Source organism: Dama dama, chromosome 16 (genome assembly GCF_033118175.1).
Source record: "Dama dama isolate Ldn47 chromosome 16, ASM3311817v1, whole genome shotgun sequence".
In the NCBI taxonomy this organism is placed as follows: Eukaryota; Metazoa; Chordata; class Mammalia; order Artiodactyla; family Cervidae; genus Dama; species Dama dama.
The window spans coordinates 22,772,267-22,793,446 of NC_083696.1; the positions used below are offsets into that span (position 1 = coordinate 22,772,267).

At 54.3% G+C, this 21,180-nt stretch overlaps 1 protein-coding gene across 3 annotated transcripts in view; it reads right to left on the reverse strand.

The window, feature by feature from the left end:
- Nucleotides 1–10,410: 10,410 nt before the first annotated feature.
- SEMA4D (semaphorin 4D) overlaps nt 10,411–21,180 on the reverse strand; it is a 120,123-nt gene continuing 109,353 nt past the window's right edge. For all 3 annotated transcript variants that reach the window (XM_061163555.1, XM_061163556.1, XM_061163557.1), the window contains 4 exons: nt 20,370–20,485; nt 13,843–14,015; nt 13,713–13,756; nt 10,411–12,728 (listed from right to left, as the gene is read on the reverse strand). In XM_061163555.1, coding sequence (XP_061019538.1) covers nt 11,800–12,728; nt 13,713–13,756; nt 13,843–14,015; nt 20,370–20,485 — 1,262 coding nt within the window. In that variant the 3' untranslated portion in view covers nt 10,411–11,799. The remainder of the gene's footprint in view (nt 12,729–13,712; nt 13,757–13,842; nt 14,016–20,369; nt 20,486–21,180) is intronic.

Consider the following 21,180-nt stretch of genomic DNA (forward strand, 5'->3'; position numbering starts at 1 on the left):
CCACTCAAAAGGACAAAGGATCTTTTAAAATATGCACATTTACATATAAACTCCATCTTGAAAATGGATGGAGAACAGGAGAGAAAACTGAAAACCTGGGAGTTGAGAAGCAGAGGGGCCAGTGGAAACAGCCTCGGTAGAACCAGCAGACCCAAGCAAGCATGCAGGGTCCCAGGCCGGCAGTGGGGAGGCGGTCGGGATCTTGGGGGCTGAGACAGCGCAGGCTCGCAGGCCGCTTACAGGCTGTGCAGGAGTGCACAGCCCCCAGGCCCTAACCGCTCTGCACAGCCAGGATGCTGCCCTGTGTCTGCCCGTGAAGACTGGTGGTCTTGGAGAGCCCAGGACCGGGGGCCTGGGAAGTACCTGCACTGAAGGCAGACCAAATGCTGGGCTATGGACTAAATGATGAGGCCCCAGCCTCTTGCCAACTGGTGTTCTCACTGATAACCCAACCTGAGCCATGTGGGCTTAGCTAGGGCCCCTCCATGCAGCAGTGGAGGGGTGCAGGGCAGACCAACTCCCTAGTGCACGTAGGAACTGCCTGGAGAACTTGAGATGCCCCCAGGACTTGGGAGCGGCTCTGCATTTCTAAGGAGCTCCCAGGTAGATGCTGCCCATCCAAAGGCCACACCTTGGGTAAATAACTGACCATCAAGGGTCCCAAGACTTGGGAGGGAAACAGAACCGTCAAAAAAGGGGCAGCTGAGAGGGAAAAGAACTGGAAAATCCTCTCAATAACCTTAGAAAGGGCAGAAGATACTACATCCATGAGACGAGAAGAGAATGCAGTCATGACAACAGAATGAAAACTGAGTAGTGACGGTGTGACAGTGGGACAAAAATTCACCAACAGGTGAGAAAGTTGAGAAAAGCTAACAAGTAGAGGTGACAGGATAGAGAAGATGGACAGAGGGCCAGGTCAAGTAGCCCAGGATCTAGGAGAACAGTTTCATGGAGACAGGAAATGAGAAAAGTGCTGAATACTTCTGATAGTTGAAGGGCAGAGGCTACCATGTGTAAGGGGTCTGGCCAGGCGCTGATTGACACAGTGCTCAGAAAGATGGTGGTCACATGGGGTCACAGGGAGACCCTCAGGAGCAGAAGACAGAGCCAGCATCACACACTAGGGAATCATTTTCACATCAGAATTGTCCACCCAGCTGGATTCAAGTGTTAAGATGGAGAAAAGACATAGGCTCTCAAAATGCTCTCCCCCTGCCCCCCACCAGACACCCTGAGTGTGCCAGAAGAGACACTTAAGAGAAAAACGGAGAAAGTCAAAGGAACACCAGAAACAGGTCATGAGACCCAATACCAGGGGAACGGAATCGCCAGCCTCAGCAGGAAGGGCTGGTCCCCAGGAGGCACACGGCTCCTGGTGCAGCGGGTCTGGGGAGCTGACAATAGGACCCAGTATGTCTGTGCTGATCAGGGATTTCACTGCAGAGTCTGGGTGGCAGTAATGCCAAGTATGAACCAAGCAAAACAACAACCAAGAACAACGGACTGGTTCAAAACCGGGAAAGGAGTTTGTTAAGGCTGTATTGTCAGCTTGCTTATTTAACTTTGCAGAATACCCTGATAGCTCAGTTGGTAAAGAATCCGCCTTCAATGCAGGAGACCCCGGGTTGATCCTAGGTTGGGAAGATGCGCTGGAGAAGGGGAAGAGCTACCCACTCCCCTATTCTGGCCTGAAGGTCCATGGGGTCCCAAAGAGTTGGACAGGACTGAGCGACTTTCACTTTCATTTGGGATTCCCTGGTGGCTCAGACAGTAAAAGAGTCTGCCTGCAATGGAGGAGACTCATTTGATCCCTGGGTTGGGAAGATCCCCTGAAGAAGGAAGTGGCATCCCATTCCAGTATTCTTGCCTGGAAAATCCCATGAAGGAGGAGCCTGGGGGGCTACAGTCCGTGGGGTCACAAAGAGTCGGGCAACAACTGAACAACTTCACTTTGCAGAGTATATCACATGAAATGCTGGGCTGCATGAATCACAAGCCGGAGTCAAGACTGCCCGGAGAAATTTCATTTACCTCAGATATGCAGATGATACCACCCTAAGGGCAGAAAGGAAAGAGGAACTAAAGAGCCTCTTGAAGGTGAGAGGAGAGTTAAAAAGCTGGCTTAAAACTCAGTATTTAAAAAACTTTAGATCATGGCATCTGGGCCCATCATTTCTGACAAATAGATGCGGAAAAAGCAGAAGCAGTGACAGGTTTTATTTTCTTGGGCTCCAAAACCAATGGATGATGACCACAGCCATGAAACTTGCCCCTTGGAAGAAAAGCTATGACAAATCTGGATACCGTATTATAAAGCAGAACCATCCCTTGCTGACAAAGGTCTGTATATTTAAAGCTATGGTTTTTCCAGTAGTCATATATGGATGTGAGAGTTGCTCCATAAAGCTGAGCAAAGAATTGATGCTTTTGAACTGCGGTGCTCTTTGGACAGCAAGGAGATCAAACCAGTCAATCCTAAAGGAAATCAGTCCTGAATATTCATTGGAAGGACTGATGCCGAGGTTGAAGCTCCAGTACTTTGGCCACCTGATGAGAGTGGGACTGAGTCATTGTAAAAGACCCTGATGCTGGAAAAGATTGAAGGCAAAAGGAGAAAGGGGCAGCAGAGGGTGAGATGTTTAGATCACTGACTCACTGGACATGAATCTGAGCAAACTTCAGGAAACACTGAAGGAGCAGGGAGCCTAGCATGCTGCAGTCCATGGGGTCATAAAGAGCCAGATACGATTTAGCAAGTGAACAAGAAAAACGACAGTGAACCAAGCAAATGGGTGGGCACAGTGGTCGGTTATGTGGGAAAGAGAAGTACAGAAGGGGAAATCACAACAGCGTTGTTATCTGGACCTGCAGAGTCGGCCATCCGAATAACGTAGCAGAGTCTAATGTTGGGAGGACGGGATGGGCAGCCACCATGTGTGCTCATGGGCAAAGGTGTGTTTGTGTACAGGTAGGCACACACAGGCATGCAGCTGGGAGATAAGACGGTGAAAAAGTAATTTTCTGTCTTCGTGAAAGCTGATAGGTAATCCCCAGACTGAAACGTCCCCATGCAAGCCTGCTTGCTGCTCAAGGGACAAGGGTAAACAGTGAAGCTCACTTACCGAGCCTGGTGACGGTGACCAGCGCCCTGGAGGTCTTGTTCCCGGCCCAGGAGAGCGCAGAGCAGCGGTACTCGGCGCTCTCCCGGAGGGCGTCTCGCAGCCAGCTGAGCACAAGGGCCCTGCCGTCGGGCAGTGCGTGGGTCTGCGTGGGCACACACACCTCCAGCTCGCGCCCGTTCTTCTCCCAGAGGACGTGAACGTCTGCAGGACCTGGGGATACACAGACCATCTTCACCCCTGGGTGAAGGTCATGAGAACTAGGGGTCATGAGAGCTACTCTGGTATGGGAGGCAGGGTGTGGGGGCTTCCCAGATTAGGGGCCTCGTCCCAGCTGGTTCCAAAGTGACAGGACAGCTTCCTCCTAAGTCTCTGTCCTTTCCCTGGAGGTGGTTCCCCACTGTGGTCCCCAGTGACCCCTGGGAGCAAAGGGGTACAAACACTTCACCACCTCATGCTTCGTGGCTCCCTACTCCTTGACCTTGCTTGGGCGCCTTTTTCAAAGCACCCTTGCAGGGCCGTGTCCCCAGGACACACACACACGGACGTCGGAGTGAACCTTCTCTTCCTTTCTTGCTGGGCTGTGCACCCCTGTGAAGTGCTCTGGAGAGGGTGTCTATTCTGCACAGAGGGTCTGGGCCTGGGAAACTCATATGCTCACTGGCCCTGCTGCCCCTACCTTTGGCCTAAAGCTCTGCCCCTGCAAGCCTGCTCCCTCTCCTTGGGGCATCGGGAGGTCAGAGCCGCCTGCCCCTTGGGGCCTGGCAGGGCCTCCACGCCCAGGGGTGGGTCTGCCACCAGCAGCTCCCAGGCGCACCGGAGTGCTGAGAAGGGCTGACGGCCTGTCTTACAGAATAAGGACTTGGAGGACAACGGACTGGAGGTGGAAAAGGGCCCAGGCCTAAGCCCCCTTCCTGAAGCATGCCAGGGCTCCGTGCACCATCACCCCCAGATCCCATGCTCATTACAGAGAGGCCGGGGGGGTGCGGGCCTTGGGGACCAGTGTGTGGAAAGCGTGGGGCAAAACTGGGCTCTGGCCCCAAGGCTGGAATCAGCCTCACTCAGCACGGCACCTCCTTGATGGGGCCCCCGTCCCCCTGCACAACATGCGGCTGATGAGTCGGGGGTTTCAGGCTTCACCCCGGGCCCCAAGGGCTGTGCTGAGTCAGGCCCACCTCCCGTCCCTACTAAAGAACAAACAAGCCGGGGCATCTCCCCGGCACCTGATAAGACACTGGCTTCCACTCTAATGTGGGCCAAAGGCAGGACAAGTCACGACTGAAACACCCAGCAACAGCTTGGCTCCTTCCTGGGGTGTACGCAGCCCCTGTGGCTGAGCTGAGCTGCGACGGAGCACAGGACAGTCCAGGCGTTACAGCAGCTGCCGCCCACCCCAGGCACCCGAGGGGTTCAGAGCCGGGCAGGAGGGGGAGGCAGGCCCTGCTCCCTGAGGGCTCTGGCAGGGGGTCGTGCTGGGGCCGTTTCCCCCCACTGCCTGTGCCAGCCGAACACCCCAACCATGTGGACCAGGGGGTCCTAGCTCCCTGACAAATGCCTGCAATTCTGTGTTGACTGGACCACCCTGGGCAGCAGGCAGGCAGGTCAGTCTGACCTAGACCAGAGCAGCCTTGCCTGAGAATCAGCTTTCAAGAGCTCAATTCCCTCTGAGATGCCCACCAGCCTGGGAAGGACATAATAAAACATTTCACACAGGATGCTCAGGGGTACCAGCACTACATCTATCTGTGGCTGGAGTTCACCGAGCAGCTGATGATAGACCCGAAGGATTAAAACACCTGCACGGAAACAACAGGCATCTGGGTGTGCTTGTGAGTGGGGACATGTGTACACGGTCAGGTGCAGGCGGCTGGCTGAGATGTTTCTCTGTCACATGCTGGGCTTTTTACAAGGGGAGAGACGTCTAGTTTAGATGAAATTACCTTTGACGGACTCCTAGCGAGTCAGGTCCCCGTGTGACCCCCTGGGGCCTATTCACCTTTGACCCACCACGTTCAGGATCCTCAAAGATGTGATTTGATTCTACTCTTTATACTTCCCTAAAGTTTCAAATTCACTACAAGAAGCAAATATTGCTTCTACAACAAAACAGTGCTATGTGGAAGAAAGACATGAGCCACAGGCTCTGGAGGGAATTCTGAAAGGTGTTCAGAAGTAATTCACAACGGCAGCTCCCTGCCGTACTAGTCCCATGGGGACCGTGGGGTCTGTTCACTTGTTTTCTGGGTGGGATTGTTGGTGTTTTATTCTATCACCCTTGTATGTGTGCTCAGTCATGTCTGACACTTTGTGACCCCACGGACTGTAGCCCGCCAGGCTACTCTGTTCAGGGGATTCTCCAGGCCAAGAATACTGGAGTGGCCTTGCTCTTCTCCAGGAGATCTTCCTGACCCAGGGATCGAACCTGCGTCTCTTGTATCTCCTGCATTGGCAGGCGGGTTCTTAACCACTGAGCCAACCGGGAAACCATAATTTGGTACAAGGTACATTTTTGTATACAGAACATTTTGTACCCTGCCCACAGATAACTCCACTCTTATTTTCAGATATGCATGCTTATACATATATGCAGATCCACACCTACAGGTACACACACCCATGTCTGTGACACCTGCTGGGTGCCTGCCTCACTTTAACTGAAGGCTCTTCATGACATCGTGCCCCATTTAGTCATTCCCTTGCTGGTGGGCAACTCAGGGCGGTCAACTCTAAAAGCTGATACTCCTAAGCCGACTGGTCACAATGCAAAGGCTTCTCAGAACAGACAGTAAGGTCGGTTCTCATCTTCTCACCCTGCCCATTGATGACACGCATCGAGTCCCTAGGACGGGAGCCTCAAACATGGGTCACTGGAGCCTCAGATAGGTTCTCCTGACCGACGCCGAGACAAAGAACCCAAGTGGCCCGAGCTGGGGACGATTCGTCACCCTGAACCATACAGGCCAGGACCTCTCAGGAGCCAAATTCTCCTTAGACCCACAGTCGTTGGGGCACAAACAACATGAAAACCACTCCTGCATGCACCTTTACCGTGAGTATAGCATGAAGCATATTCTCTAAATGGGGATCTAACCGTGTCAAGTATGAAAAATGTTAAAATACTTACGTTCCATTTATTCTTTTTAAAAAACTATCCAACTCATTCTGAATGCAGAAGAGATTAAAGAGAGAGGGAAAGGAAGTTAAAAGTTAAAACCAGTCAGCAGGGCCAATACACGATGTCAGTGGGGACCTAGGGCAGCAAGCCAAACCCACCTGCCCTGTCTCCCAGGGGCCCGCTACCCGGGAATTTGGGGTGCTGGGCCCATCCCTCACAGCCACCGGGGGCTGGGGCCACCGGCAGTCTCGGGCCCCAGCCCCCACTTCAGGTTTGTGGGACTGTTGGCTCCACCCTGACCCCACCCTGTCCAAGGAAACCGCTAGGCAGAGTTGACTATGTGTTTTAGTTGCTCAGTTGTGTCCAACTCTTTGTGACCCCATGGACTGTAGCCCGCCAGGCTCCTCTGTCCATGGGGTTTCTCCAGCAAGAATACTGGAGTTGGTTTCCAATTTCCTTCTCCAGCATACTCCACTGTGTGACAAAACCAGAACTCCTCTGAGCAACGGCCCCTTCTTGAGGAAAGCTGACCCATCCTAGAGGCGAAGGGCCTGAGAGCCCCCAGCTGGAGGGGGGTGCAAGAGACCACCCCAAGTCATCGGGCCATGTCCCGTGCAGCTCCAGGCATCCCCCTCCCTGTGCTCAGCTCCCATACTCACGCAGAGTCCTGCAAGCTACTGGATGGCCAGGTGCCCCCATAGGGGTGCAGTTCTGGTCTCTGAGCACCCAGAGGCTCGGAGTACACACCAAGGACACTCACTCCGGATTCCCCCGCGTGGCTCAGAGTCCACATGTGTGTGTGCGCTCAGTCACTCAGTCGTGTCTTTGGGACTCTTTGGGACCCTTTGCACTGTAACCCACCAGTCTCCTCTGTCCATGGGATTCTCCAGACAAGAATACTGGAGTGGGTTGCCATGCCCTCCTCCAGGGGATCTTCCCGACCCAGGGATCAAACCCACTGTCTCCTGCATTGGCAGGTGGATTCTTTACCACTGAGCCACCTGGGAAGCTGTCCAGAGTCCACAAGAATCCCATGGACAGAGAAGCCTGGCGGGCTACAGTCCACGGGGTGGCAAAGAGTCAGACACAACTGAGCAACTAAACAGCAAAACTTTCTGTGTGTATACACATGCATGTGCAACCACATGATCTGCACAGACATGCACACGGACATATCACCAATCGCTGTGATCTACACAAGCTTGCTTCGTTTGACTGTGCTTTGCTATATTGCAGTTTGCAGAGATTATGTTTTTTATAAATCAAAGGTGTGTGGCAACCCTGCATTGAGCAAGTTGATTGGTGCCATTTTTCCCAACAGCATTTGCTCACTTTCCGTCTGTCTTTGGTAATTCTCACTGTACTTTAAACTTTTTCATTATCATTAATATAATAATTCTATGGTGACTATGACTGGTGATCTTTGTTGTAAGTGCCTCAGCTTGCTGAAGGCTCAGATGACCATTAGCATTTTTAAATTAAGGTACATAACGCTTATTCCATTCTTATGTAAGTTTTAAATGTACTGGGAAAGGAAAAAATTCATGCAACTCACTTTATTACAATAGTTGCTTTATTGCAATGGGTCTGAATCTGAACTTGCCACACCTCTGAGATATCCCATATCTTAATCTCTATTTACAGGCACAATAAAGTGTGCTCACGTGCACATAGTGGAAGATCTCTTTGCTTATCTGTTCTAATTTTGCCACAAGAGCATGGATTTTTTTCAGAAAAGCAGAACACGACTACATGCCTTCATGATTTCTCCAGCTCAGAACCCCTTTTCTCCATTTATCGGTATTTTCCTAACTCCTAACTTTCAAATGGAAGACAGCCAGCAGGTAGGAGAACCACCCCAAACCCAGAATTCATCCTACCCACACTCAAGTCTCAAGGCCTTTGAATAGAAGCATGGCCACAAGGCACAGTTGTGCAGAGTGCTCTGCACCAAATAGAAACACATTCACACACACGGGTGTCTGCATACATGTTCATGCAAGAACACACAGACATACAGGCACACGTGTGCACACAGATAGGTCAGTACACAAAGCACATACATGTACCTATGTACACATACACGTATCGACATACAGACACCCAAGCACACACACATTCCACCAGCATAATCTGGAGATGCAGAGAAGCCCCTCAGAGTCACTCAGCTGCAAGGCTGTCCCCACTGTGAGAAGCTGACCTGGCCTTAGCTGGGCCAGTGCTCTAGCCACCGTGGGACAGTTTGGTAAGCCCAGCTCCGCAGTGACACCCAGGCCAAGGCCAGGTGGGAGCAGCCTGGACAGGGAGGTGCCCGCAGGTGGAAGCAGGAGCTGACACCTGTGCAGAGCCAGAGCCTGCACTGGCTGATGGAGCTCTGGCGCCGGCCACCACCTGGGGGAGGAGCTGTCCAGGGCTGCTGCCTTCTTAAACACCGTGCACTTGAACACCCGCACCGTGCAGGGACCCAGTGTGGGCTCATGGGCTAGATTTAGGAGAAAAGGGCAACACCCGCCTAGATCTGGATGTATCATGGGGGGTACCCAACCCAGCCACCTGCGGCAGGAAAAGCCTGGGGACAGGCCCCCAGCACGGCCTCAGCAGAGGAGAGGTGCTCTCGTTCACTCCGCCCCTCACCAGCAGGTCGCCCTCGGGAAGGGGAGGTCCCCAAGTGGAGACGGAGTGAAACTGCTCCATCGAGGGTTGGGCCCTCACAGGCCATCTGTGGGGATCCTGAGGCCTGCGTCTGTCAGCAGGGAGCCTGGAGACACCAGTACCAAGTGTCTCCGCCTTCCCACTGCTGAGTGGTTTCCCCAGCGTGGCTGTGAAGGATGCTGCCACTGCGGGCCGGGCCAGGGAGGGCTGAAGCACCTCCCCAGTGCCTGCCCAAGGAGTCAGGGCTAAGAGCAGCACCCAGGTGACCTGGGGCCACATGGACCCACCCCTCACAGGTCTGTTTGCAAGCATCTCCTTCATAGATAACTTCCCTGTCCAATGCCTGGGGCCCAGGCGGAGCCACCAGTGGCTACAAGTGCAGGGTCGCAGTGGACATGAAGGCTCGTGAGTCAACCCACAGGGAAGTGGGTAGCAGCTTAACACTTCCCACAGCTTGCTTAAATTCTCCAAACAGTGAAAAAAAAAAAAAGAGATTTGCTTTTCCTCTTAAGTTTATTCTTGAGCAGGCCTGGAGCATGCTGTGTGTTTGCAGCTACTAATGAGTTAGAAGATGGCAGCAGGGAGACCAGGCCGCCGAGCACTGCCCAGAGCCCCCATGGGACACGCTCAGCACAGAGGCGTGGCTGACACCCCATCTCGGTGTTGTCCAGCATTGAGCCAACACTGCCTATGGCTGAGGGCACACTAGACTTGACACCTTTTCTGCATTTAAACATCTCAAAGCAAATTGTTAAAACAATTCCCATTCTGGAGGCTCTAAAGTTCATTTTTAAATCTCCAGATGCCAAGTCTATTAAACCCAAATTGTTAGCCAACACAGAAGTAACCTTATATACCAGTAACTGGCAAGCTGCAGCTCGAGTGTGCAAATAAATTTGGGTGCATGGCCACACCCACCCATTGGCAGCTTTCAGGTTACAAAAGAAGAGCCAAGTAGCTGCAACAGAAACCATGGCTTGCAAAGTCCGAGTTTGGTCCTTCATGGAAAACACTGGTTGACCCCTACTGTCCACAGGAACAGCTCTGGGGTCACGGTTAAGTGTCGCTGGAGATTACCGGAGGGATGCAGTAAGGAAGGCAGTGTTCCTGGAGGAAGTGCCCCCCACCCCCACCTGGACAGGTGCCCTGCTCACCTGTGGCCTGGCAGAAGAGATGGAAGGTTCCCAGGGCATGCACGTGCTGGGCCTGGTCGCTGAGGAAGGGCGGCAGCAAGGTGACCTGCAGGCGGCTGTCAGGCCCTGGGCCCGAGGCAGGCCAGGGGCTTCGGGGAGAGGAAGATGAGTCGGGGCCCAGACAGGACAGGGAAGAGGACCCCGGAGGAGGGAAGGGCAGAGGAGATGAGGCTGCGAGACAGAGGACAGAAAAGAGAGAGGGCTCTGAGGAGAAGTCATCAGGAGTGCACCGCATGCCGGGGGAGGAGAATGAAGCAGAGGAGAGAAAAGGGGCCCAGGCCACGCGGGGAGGCGGCGGAGGAGCCGCAGAGAACCACGGGCCCGCATCAAGGATATAAGCTTCTGTTTATTCGGTTACTTTCCAAATGTATACAATTCAAAGTAGAAAAATAAAAACAAAGTAAATCTTATAAAACACAAATGTTTACACCAGAACGGTCAAATCCTATCATGCTGGAAGATGACATCGGCCACACAGGCACACACGCTCAGAGTTTATTGCTCTTTGCCACGGAAAGAAAGCCTCCTCTTGTGGGCGTCTGGAAAGCAGGAGGTGGAGTGTGACGTCGGTGATGGTAGGACCGTGCGGCCCACGTGCACCTTGACAGATGGCACCAGGCTTGGCAGGTCTGCGGCAGCAGCATGTGGGGGCTAGGGGGCTGTGGTCACTGGCCTGGCTGCCCCCTGGCCACCCAGCTCTTTTCCAGTTGTGGACAGCTCAATTAGGCCAAACAGAGAGTCTGGGCAGGCGGAGAGCATGAGATGGAAGCAAAATGGAAAAGGAGATGTTCAGATGACCAAGACATCCTGGAGAACATTCTGCCTGAACAAGAGGTTTTCACCAGTGGCCATGGGCATTAGATTGTAACACGCTTGTCCTCTCAGCTCTGGGCTAGCCCAGCTCCATCCAGAGCATGCTGGGGCCCGTCCCTCCCTCCAAACTCTGCCCAGTGTCATGGGATGGTCCCCCACAGCCTTTTCCTCGAAAGAGTTAAGACAAGAGTAAAAAGGTACAGAAAGAAAAATCTCTGAAAACGATGCTTCCCTCAAGGAACAAAATTTTAAGAATAATTAAAAAAAGAAGTGCGATCAAGAGATGATTTTGTCTACATTTCTAAAAGCGGAAAAGAATGCATTTAGCAAAAGTAAGTTTATCCCTGAGAATCTTAAGCAACGTAAGCCATACCTTTATCCTAATATACAACAAAATTCAGAAGATGTACACCTTCCAAATATTAAAACATCTGCTTAGTAATTAAAAAAATAAAATGACCCAACACGCCAACATAATTAAAGCAAAATCCTACAAAGTAATGACGTGGAAGGAAAGGTCCGTGCCAACCTGGACAACAGGTGATAAGTTACCAATCTGATAAACTAAAATGTCATTTCCAATCTGGAATTAAATTATCTTTCAGTGGCTGCTATGAGGAGGGGACGTTCACAGACCTTCTTCTCAGGCCAGTGGCAGTCTGGCCGTCTCTCCGCCGCAGAGCGGCCGCGGGTGAGCCTGCGGGCCCGACTCCAAACGCCCCACCGACCAGGGAGGCCAGACTCGATGCTCGCTGTTTTCCAAAAGGACAAAGAGAAACCAAGTCACAAGTGCGACCCAAGAGAAAAGACACAGAAGACGGAGGTTTGCTGACGACGGCTACCTACGCAGCACTGGATGGGGCGCTGAGGTGGCAACACAAGGGACCTGTGGGCGGCCGGGGCCTCAGTCCCCGTCCGCGTCCGAGTCGGCGAACTTCAGCTCGCACTTGACGTCGAATGGCCGGTCCCTGCCTGGGAGCTCGTCGATCTTCTGCGAGTCCTCCCGGTCCGTGGGCAGCCGGCTGGCCATGGTGTCCTGCTCTGTCTCGTAGCCAGTGTCCAGGGCCGGCTTGGGCTGTCCCCCATTCTGCTGGGAGAAGCTGCCCTGCTCCACCAGCGTCTCCTTCACACTCTGCTCAAAGTCTGAGAAGTCTGATGTGGGCTTCTTCTTCCCGAGGAGCATGGCCGAGCGGAATTTCAAGCACTGTCCGGGCAGGTAGCCCTTATAGCAGTTGTAGGAGATGAGGCAGAGGAAGAGGGCGAAGAAGAAGAGGAAGAGAAACATGAGGAGGCGGTTGTCACTGGACTTGAGATACAGTGTCTTCTCCGAGTGGACTTGCGGGACCGTGTTGATGACGATCTTTGGTTCACAGGATGTACTGGTGGGTGCCACAGGGCTGGATGGTGGGGGGACAGCACCCGGCGTGGTGACCCGCACAGCTGGGGTCTGGGGAAAGGAGACTGGGGTGGGCCCCACTGACACTCTAGGGGTGATCCGACTGCCTTCTGTCCGTGTGGCCAGCGAGGTAGAGGCCACTGTGGTTCGCGGGACTGTCTTGACCTCCAGAACATGCTTGGCCACCACCTGCAAGATTGTCTTGTTCTTGACCCTCTCCTCCGACAGGCACTGATACACCCCGCTGTCTCCTTCTGACAGGTTGAAGATGAGCAGGTTCTTTCTGCCTACCAGGCTGTACTTGGGGCTTTCGGCCTTGAGCACGCCATTCTGGAACTTCCATACCACCCGGGCCAGGTTGGACTTTTGGGAACATTTGAGTTCTGCTGTGCTGCCATGCTTGAAAAAATGCTGCAGGTAACTTTCTTTAATTTTATCTGGAACATTAAAATAAATGTGCACAGCATCAACAACCCCGCTCAACACGTCTCTCAAAAATAGGTCAACATGTACAAGAGGACACAAGAATTTCACCCAGTGGAGCAACATGGAATCTTCCAGAACAGCTAAGGAGATAAAGACATGCGTGACCAAAAAGCAAAGATGAGCTCCCAGTGGCAGCCCCGGGGGACGGGAAGAACTCCCCAGGCCAGGGAGGCCGCAGAGAAGCCAGCTGTGCCTTCTGGTGGCGGCGCCAAGTCAAACACACCGGACTTCTGCTTGCAGCTCGGCGGGCCTTGCCACCCTCCTCCTAAACCTGTCTTAACTGATGACATCTGTCAGGTTAGGGATGGGAGCCCAGGGCACACCTGCCTTCAGCTGAGACATGCCTGACCTCCTGACAGGGGTGGGATGACCTAAGGGGAACGGGAATTAATGTCTCCTGAGCACCTCCCTCTGGCTCACAAGAGGTATGTATGCGTGTGTGCTCAGCTGTGCCTGACTCTTTGTGACCCCATGGACTATACCCCGCCAGGCTCCTCTGTCCATGGGATTCTCCAGGCAAGAATACTGGAGTGGGTTGCCAGGCCCTCCTCCAGGGGAGCTTCCCAACTCGGGGATCAAACCCATGTCTCCTGAATCTCCTGTATCACAGGTGGATTCTTTATCCACTGAGCCACCGGGGAAGCCCCACAAGAGGTGTAGCCCCAAGCTAAGCGGAAGAGAGAGGCGTGTCAAGAGTGGACGTCACGGTTTGGGATGAGAGTGCCTCCCAGTAAACACATTCTGCATGGCTTCAGCATCCTGTTTTGTGATACAAGGGACAAAGAAACATCACGGGGGTCTGCCACGAGATACTCGACCTCTGTTCCGAGAAAGAAAAACAAAACGTGCGAAATGCTACAACAGCAAAGCGTCATGAAATGGTTAAGGAGACCCGGCCGCCCCTAAAGGGGAGGTGGCGGGGACGGGCAACTTACCAGGGCAAGTGGATGCGTCCCCGTTCATTTCCTGAATCAGGCCCCTGCAAGATAACGGGGTACGGGTTACAGGGTGCACACGCGTCAGGCCGTGGGGCTGGGCAGGGCACCCACATGCCGCACACGCTACCTGCTGGGGCCATCAGTCTGGTGCAGGGCGACACAGGCGGCCATGGCAGGGCTCCAGGCGCAGTAGGGGTCCCGGGCGAGCACGCAGTCCTCGCAGGTGCCATGCTTCCGGCAGAAGGCCACAGGGGCCTGCACCACGCCCGAGTTGGAGCCGGCGTAGACAAACTTCCTGCCCTGTGGGTGTGAAACAGATGAGAGCGGTGGGCACGGGGTGGGGCAGCCTTCAAGGGCTGGGTGCCTCTCTAGCTCACAGGGAGGAATGGTGACAAGGCATCTCCCCAAGCTTCTGGAGGAGGAAGTGGTACGAGGCCAGGTTAGATCCTAGACAGATCTGCATAGCAGCATTGTGACATCATGGGCAGCGCGTGGTTTTGCGGGCTGGGGGGAGCCCACAGACTAACTCAGAGTACACTGGGCCTTGCTCCAAACCCCTCCCTCCCCTTCCGAGCACCCACCCTCATCCTACTTGCCAGCAGTGCTTCTCTGCACCTCGTCTGCCCATTCCGTGTGCAGGAAGGTGCGCTAGCCTGACACTCCCGGCTGCCCTCCCAGCCTCACTAGGCCAGAGGCCACAGCCTCCAAAACCCATCTCGTGTTCCCACACATGGACACCAGCACGTAGACGACAGTGTGTGAATCCAGTGAGGCCGCGGGGAACGCTGGAGGAGAGCAAACAGAGTTTTAATAAACAGAGGAAGACAAGTGAGGAGGCAGTCACTGCTCTCGCATCTACAAGAAATGAACACAGCTAGGGAAATGGAGAGCCACGCGCAGGGTGTCTGTGAGTGTTAGTCGCTCTGTCGTATCTGACTCTTTTGTGACCCCATGGACTGTAGCTCGCCAGGCTCCTCTCTCAATGGGATTCTCCAGGCAAGAATACTGGAGTGGGTAGTCATTCCCTTCTCCAGGAGGTCTTCCCGACCCAGGGATTGGACCTGGGTCTCCTGCAGACCCAGGGATTGGACCTGGGTCTCCTGCACTGCAGGAAGATTCTTTACCATCTGAGCCACCAGGGAAAGTAGCAGAGAGCAGAACAGGCTCCTCCATGCTCCACAACACTGGGCCCGGGACATCTCCCTCTCAGGCCGATGGCCCCAGAGCCTGCAGCACAGAAGGAAAACTGGGTGCAGAGGCCATCGGGACAGGCTGATTGTTCTCACTGAGCTCAGCTAGAATGAAGGCTGCCCTTCGGCGTCCACTGGAAGCCCATCAGCAGACTCAGGGCTGGCCATTCAGAAGCTCAGCGTTTTCTCTCTCCTCTGCTGGTGAGTCACTCTCACCTTGACATTCTAGAAAGGGCTTTGTTTAATGTCAAAAGATTGCCAAATTTACACGGCGCTTCCTATTTGAGACTCAGATGAGACACAGCCCCTGTCCTCGGAAACCCGTTTTCAAGTAACCTGTCTGGCTGGAGTGCAAAGTCCCCGTGTGACCCCAGATCCCCTGGCCTGTGATGCCTCGAAGTCCCAGGGGTCACAGACCCACCGTGTGTGATCACAGCCGAGAGAGAGGGCAGCGCGCCTGCGACGGTGTCACACTGTGAAGGCAAGTGACAGAGCGTCAGGCCCAGTGCTGGCCTGTCCGCGTAGGCAGAGACCTGGGCACCGAAGCCAGGAGCACCCTGTATTCGTAAGAAGGAATCAGGACGACATCTCAGATCACAGTTGGGATCATGTGACTCGGAAGAGAGAAAAAGTTTCCTGGGGTGATTGGCCCAGTGGGCAACTTCAGCAGGATCCTATAGAAGGGCCCTGGCGAGGGTGCGGACACTCATGCAGAGCGGAGCAGGTGGCCTGGGTTGGGGAGGGGGGCAGCCTGTCCCAGGCTGGCTCCATCCCCCTGCCCTACAGCCCACTCAGCCTCCAGCCCTTGCTCCCCAACAGGGCAGGGCTGAGCCCCCATGACTGCACCTGACCCACTCCAATGAATGTGGAACAGTCAAGTGGCCTGAGACCTCATAGCAGTGACCGCAGCAGGCAAGGCCCACAGGTGGACATAGAAGTCAGTGGGCAAGATGGAACTGTGTGTCTATTTAGCCTCAGAGCATTAGTCGCTCAGTCACGTCTGATTCTTTGCGACCCCATGGACTGTAGCCCTCCAGGCTCCTCTGTTTATGGAATCCTCCAGGCAAGGATCCTGGAGTGGGTTGCCACTCCCTTCTCCAGGGGGTCTTCCTGACCTAGGGATCAAACCCAGGTCTCCTGCATTGAGGGCAGATTCTTTACCATCTGAGCCACCAGGGAAGCCCAAGCTTGCCTATAACTAAGTGTCAGCCACTGCAGGGGCTGAATGTGGCCCCCAAATTCTTCAACCCCTCCCTCTAGGAGCTGGGGCTTGGCTCCTGGCCCCCTGGGGTGGGCTGCTCCCACTGACCACAGAGTGTGGGGATAACACGGTGGTCCAGTGGCTAAGACTACATACTCCCAATGCTCCCGGGTTTGAGCCTTGGTCAGGGAACTATATTCTGCATGCCGCAATGAAGATCCCACATGCTAAAAGTAAAACTGGATGCAGCCAAAAAAAAAAAAACCAGGAGGTCACACTGACTCCACATCCCTGAGACAGAGGTCATCTCCCCAAAATGCTCAACCCCTATCTAAACACAAGAAACACCCAAGGTATGCCCAAAACTCAAGGGCATTCCACCAAACGTTGACCAGTACTCTCCAAAAGTGTCAAGGTCACCAAGACGAGGGCAGATGGGGAGCCATCCAGACCGGGGGCACTGAGGAAAGGTGCCAAGGCCACGTGTGGCCCTGGAGTCAGAAAGCAGGTTGCGGGAACGTGGGCATCGGGCGTGTGGAGGTGAGTTAGGGTGCTGTTGCCAGGAGACCTGCGCAGGTTCGATAGGAGCACAGGGGAAGGGCTGCAGGACTACCACCGTCTCAACTCTTGCGTGAGAGAAAACAATCTGGCCGGGTACCACCTGGCTCCTGTGAGATGTGCTGAGTATGCACACGCTGAGGCCCCCACCCTCTGGGGGACTGTGCCCTCAGCTGCAGCACTGGACTCTCCATGTCTGGGTCCACACGCTGAGGCCCCCACCCTCTGGGGGACTGTGCCCTCAGCTGCAGCACTGGACTCTCCATGTCTGGGTCCACGGGTGGGTGGTTGTGGGTGGACGCGGCCAGAGCTGGAGGGGCTCCCGCCTTTGTGGCACAGGTGGCATTTCACCATTACAGAACGTCCGCAGAAGAACCACACTTAGCCTGGCCCCGGGACCCAGAGCACGCCGGCCACGTATACACCAGAGACGAGAGCAGGCCTGTTCATGCAGCAGGGGAGAGACAACCCCAGTGTTTACCAGGGGGTGAATAAAGCAGATGTGGGGTATGCACATGATGGAATGCGACTCAGCCCCAAACAGGAAGGAGATCCTGTCAGCTGCTACAACATGGATGAACCTTTAGGACATGATGCTAAGGGAAATAGGCTCGTCTTAAAAGGACGAATGTTGTCGGATTCCAATGACATGAGGTTCTTCTTAGAGTAGTCAAAGACACAGAGGTGGGACGCAGAGGGGTGGGTGCTAGAGGCTGAGGAATGGGAGGAAGGGGGACTTAGTGGTTAATGGGTATGGGGTTTTAGTGGTGTCAGATAAGATGTTCTGGGGATGGATGGGGAGGAGGGTTTCACAGTGTGAATGTATTTAATGCTTCTAAGGTGTACACACAAAAATAATTAAAACGGTACAATTTATGAAGTGCATTTACCACAATGCCCTTGCTGTGAGGGGACAGGAGGTAGTGACAAGGAGCTCTGCTCCCTGGTGGAGGCTGTGTGCTGGCCGTTCTGTGCTCCCCCAGCCCTGTGGTGCCTGCTCATTCGCTTTCTGCAGTGAGGACCAGGCATGGCTGACCCAGAAGGGCCTGCCGCTGGGGAGCGGGGAGGGAGGAACTGGTGTCTTTCTACCCCAAACAGCCGCTTCCTGCTGCCGTGGCCGCATAGCCAGCATTCCAAAGCCACCCTGAGCCCACCAGCCCAGGAGGTGTGGGACCCCATGGTTGCACAAAGCACTTCCACCTGTCCTAGGCAAATGAGCCAGGCCCCAGCGCAGTGCGGGCTCCTGTAGGGAAAGGTGATTCCCTCCCCGGGGCGCCAGGCTCCCTCCCTGGCCGCTTGACCATTCCTGATGGCAGGGAGTGAGCAAAGGACTGACCCGTGAGACCTTCCAATGGGCGATCCTGCCCCCTCCCTTCTCTCCTCCCTCCCCCATCCCTCCCGTGGGATCAGTGCCCATGAAGACTTGGGTCAGGATGGCAGGGCCAGCTGGGTCCAGCAATGATGTCGTGGAGCAGAGCTGAGCCCTGTTCTCACCACATGTCCACACTGGGGGCCCGGCCTTGGTTCTGATGAGTATTTGACCATCTGGAGGCCTTACGCATGCTTGTCCCAGCTTGGCTGAAGTATCTGAGCAACATGGCTGTGGCCAGAAGGGCCCCTGGGTTTCCTTATTTCAACAAACTGTTCAGGAGGGCATGGCGAAGGGTGGCCAAAAGCACCTGCTCGAGAGGCACAGATCTAAGTCTGTGAGCCTAACTCCACCAGGCTATTCTGTCTTCCTTCCCTTTCAGACCTGGAGGGAGAAGACACGCACTGCAGGGGCCGAGAGGGGCGGGGACCCTGCAACAGGAGACTGAAAACCAGACGCAAGTCCTCAAGTTCCTGATGAAGGGGAGAGGGTGAAAGCCCATGTGCAGCATTTGCAAATACAAGCCTGACTGAGACATCGCCTTCTTTTCTTTCTCACATGCCTATCAGGGGCCCAATCCTGGCTGCCCACAGCCCTGGGGCTGAGGAAGGACTGAGCCTGGGCCCTACAAGCCAGGTGTAGCTCCCACCAGGACCCAGGGCAGGGAGGATATTCTGGGAGGCCAGAGGAACAATCTCTTTCCAGCATGAAGGGAGGAAAGCTCAGGAGGGCAGTGGGTCCAGAGGGAAAATCTCAACAGGGCGACGCCTTATGAAGTGGGGACAGGCCAGCCTGGTGCCCCTAAGCCAGGCTTTACAAATGGGGTACAGGTGGGAGAGGCTGAATGATGGGGGGGCTGTGGCAGAGGGGAATGTGACGTGTGGCCAGGTGGCCAATTTCTGGTGCTGACCAGAGTCTATCAGCCCAGGGGCCACAGCATGGGGGGCGTCACAGCACAGGGCCAGGACCCTCCCAGCGGCTGCCAAACTTCACTGCACAGAGGAGGAAATGGAGGCAGGACTGGCCCGCCCAGGCTCACAGTCACACACCTGGAGTCAGATGTGGACAAGGCCACGTGAAGCCTGCCCCACGCTCCGCTCCTCACTCTCCACCCCAGCGGTAAACCAGGAGGCACATTTCCCAAAGGCCACTTGGGATGTACAGCTGAGGACAGCCTGTGGACTGCAGGGCAGATCCAGCCCGCTTGCTGCTTCTAGGCAGCCCACCCAGTAATAACAATTTTCACATAATTCAAATGGTTGAAGAAGAATCAAAAGACTAACATTTTGTGACATATGAAAATTTCGGGGACTTCCTTGTGGTCCAGTGGTTAAGAATCCTCCTGGTAATGCAGGGGACGTGGGTTTGATCCCTGGTCAGGGAACTCAGGTCCCACAAGCCATGGGGCAACTAAGCCCACGCATCACAACTGCTAAGACCGTGTGCTATACCTAGAGTCCGTGCGCTGTAATAAAAGATCATGCATAAAAGATCTTTTTATGCACAAGAAAGATCCTGTCTGCCACAACTAAGGCCTGATGCAGCCAAATAATTAAGAATATAAAAATAGAAAAGAAAGAAAATGTGAACTGCAAAGCTTGGGGCCCATAAATAAGGCTTTGCTAGGGCCTAACAGGACTCACTTGCTTCCGGACAGTCCATGGCTGTTCTCAGCACAGCCTTCAGAGCCTCCAGCGTTCACTCTCAGCCCTTTATGGAAGAACCATGCTGCCCCCGGTGAGGAGACAGCACCCTGTCTAAGGGGACTTTTCAGCATGTCATCACTTAAGAGGACGGTTTTCTGTGCAAATGAGGGAGCTGCATGGATGGCACCCGAGGATGAGGTCTCAACCTCACCAAGTTCCCACACGAGGATGTGTTTCCATGGCCCAGCAAGCCCCTGACAGCATTGTACATCAGTCCCAACAAGTCAGGGAAGTTCTTCAACTTTTAGGACACAGTTTGCCTTCCCTAGTGGTTCAGATGGTAAAGAATCTGCCTGCAATGCGGGAGACTCAGGTTCAATCCTGGGGTTGGGAAGATCCCTTGGAGTAGGGAATGACAACCCACTCCAGTATTCTTGCCTGGAGAATCCTCATGGACAGAGGAGCCTGGTGAGTTATAGTCCATGGGGTTGCAAAGAGTTGTACACGACTGAGTGACTAACATTTTCACTTTCTTTGCCTTCCCTGTACCCTACAGCTCACGGAAGAACTTTCTGTAAGAGCCTGAAGGTAGGTTCATCTGGGCCAGATGGAAGACAGTGCCTGCCTGGCCCAGCTGGGGCTGTGGTCACTGAAATGTGGGGTCGCCCTGCCAGCCCCCTGGGGACTTACCTTCTTGGAAGACAGCAGCAGGCTCTGGATGGGCTCGAAGTCCTGGAAGAGCTGAGTCTCCTCAATGATGTGGATGTCATTCTCAAGGCTGATGGCTTTGTGCAGGGCGCCGTGGTCTGGAAGGTCAAAGCTGCAGGTCAGTCCCCAGGAGGAGGGGACGGTGCTGGCGCTGTTGGCCACAGCAGCAAACAGTCACCCTTCTGCTTCCCACTCCTTCCCCAAATAGGAGGCTTAGAAACAGATGATGTTTTTGCATTAGACCCACAAAGGGAAGAGTCATCGGCAAAATAAACAACTGGACACCCAGCTGGCATGGGTCATCCTCATCTTTTTCTGAAAAATAAACAGCTCTTTGTTAAGTCCAATACTCCTCATCAGAATGGTCGACACTGTGTCATCCAAATAAATGTGACGTGGTTCTTAGGCACCACAGGCCTCTGGGGGTGCCAGCCCACCAGGAGCCCTGGGCAGGGGAAGCCAGCAGCTGGGTAGCACCCAGGACTGACCACAGGGCCTGCCCGCTGCTGCTGCTCCTTTGCCTGATCACCACCTCCATTCCAGGAAGCTTGTGTTGGCGTCTACAGGCCACCAGGAGAGGTGTGCCTCCCGTGGCAGGTCAGGACAGGTCTCGAGATCAGTTGTTCTCTCAGGGAGGCAGGACGTGCCTGTCTGCAGCTTTCACCTCGCCGCCACAGCACCACCTGGCCTCCCTCCGAACCAGCCCTGACCCATCAGACCTGAATTTCTAGATCCGGGTTAGGACCTGTATTTTTAACTGGTGCTCCAGGTGTTCTGATGGTCACAGAGATCT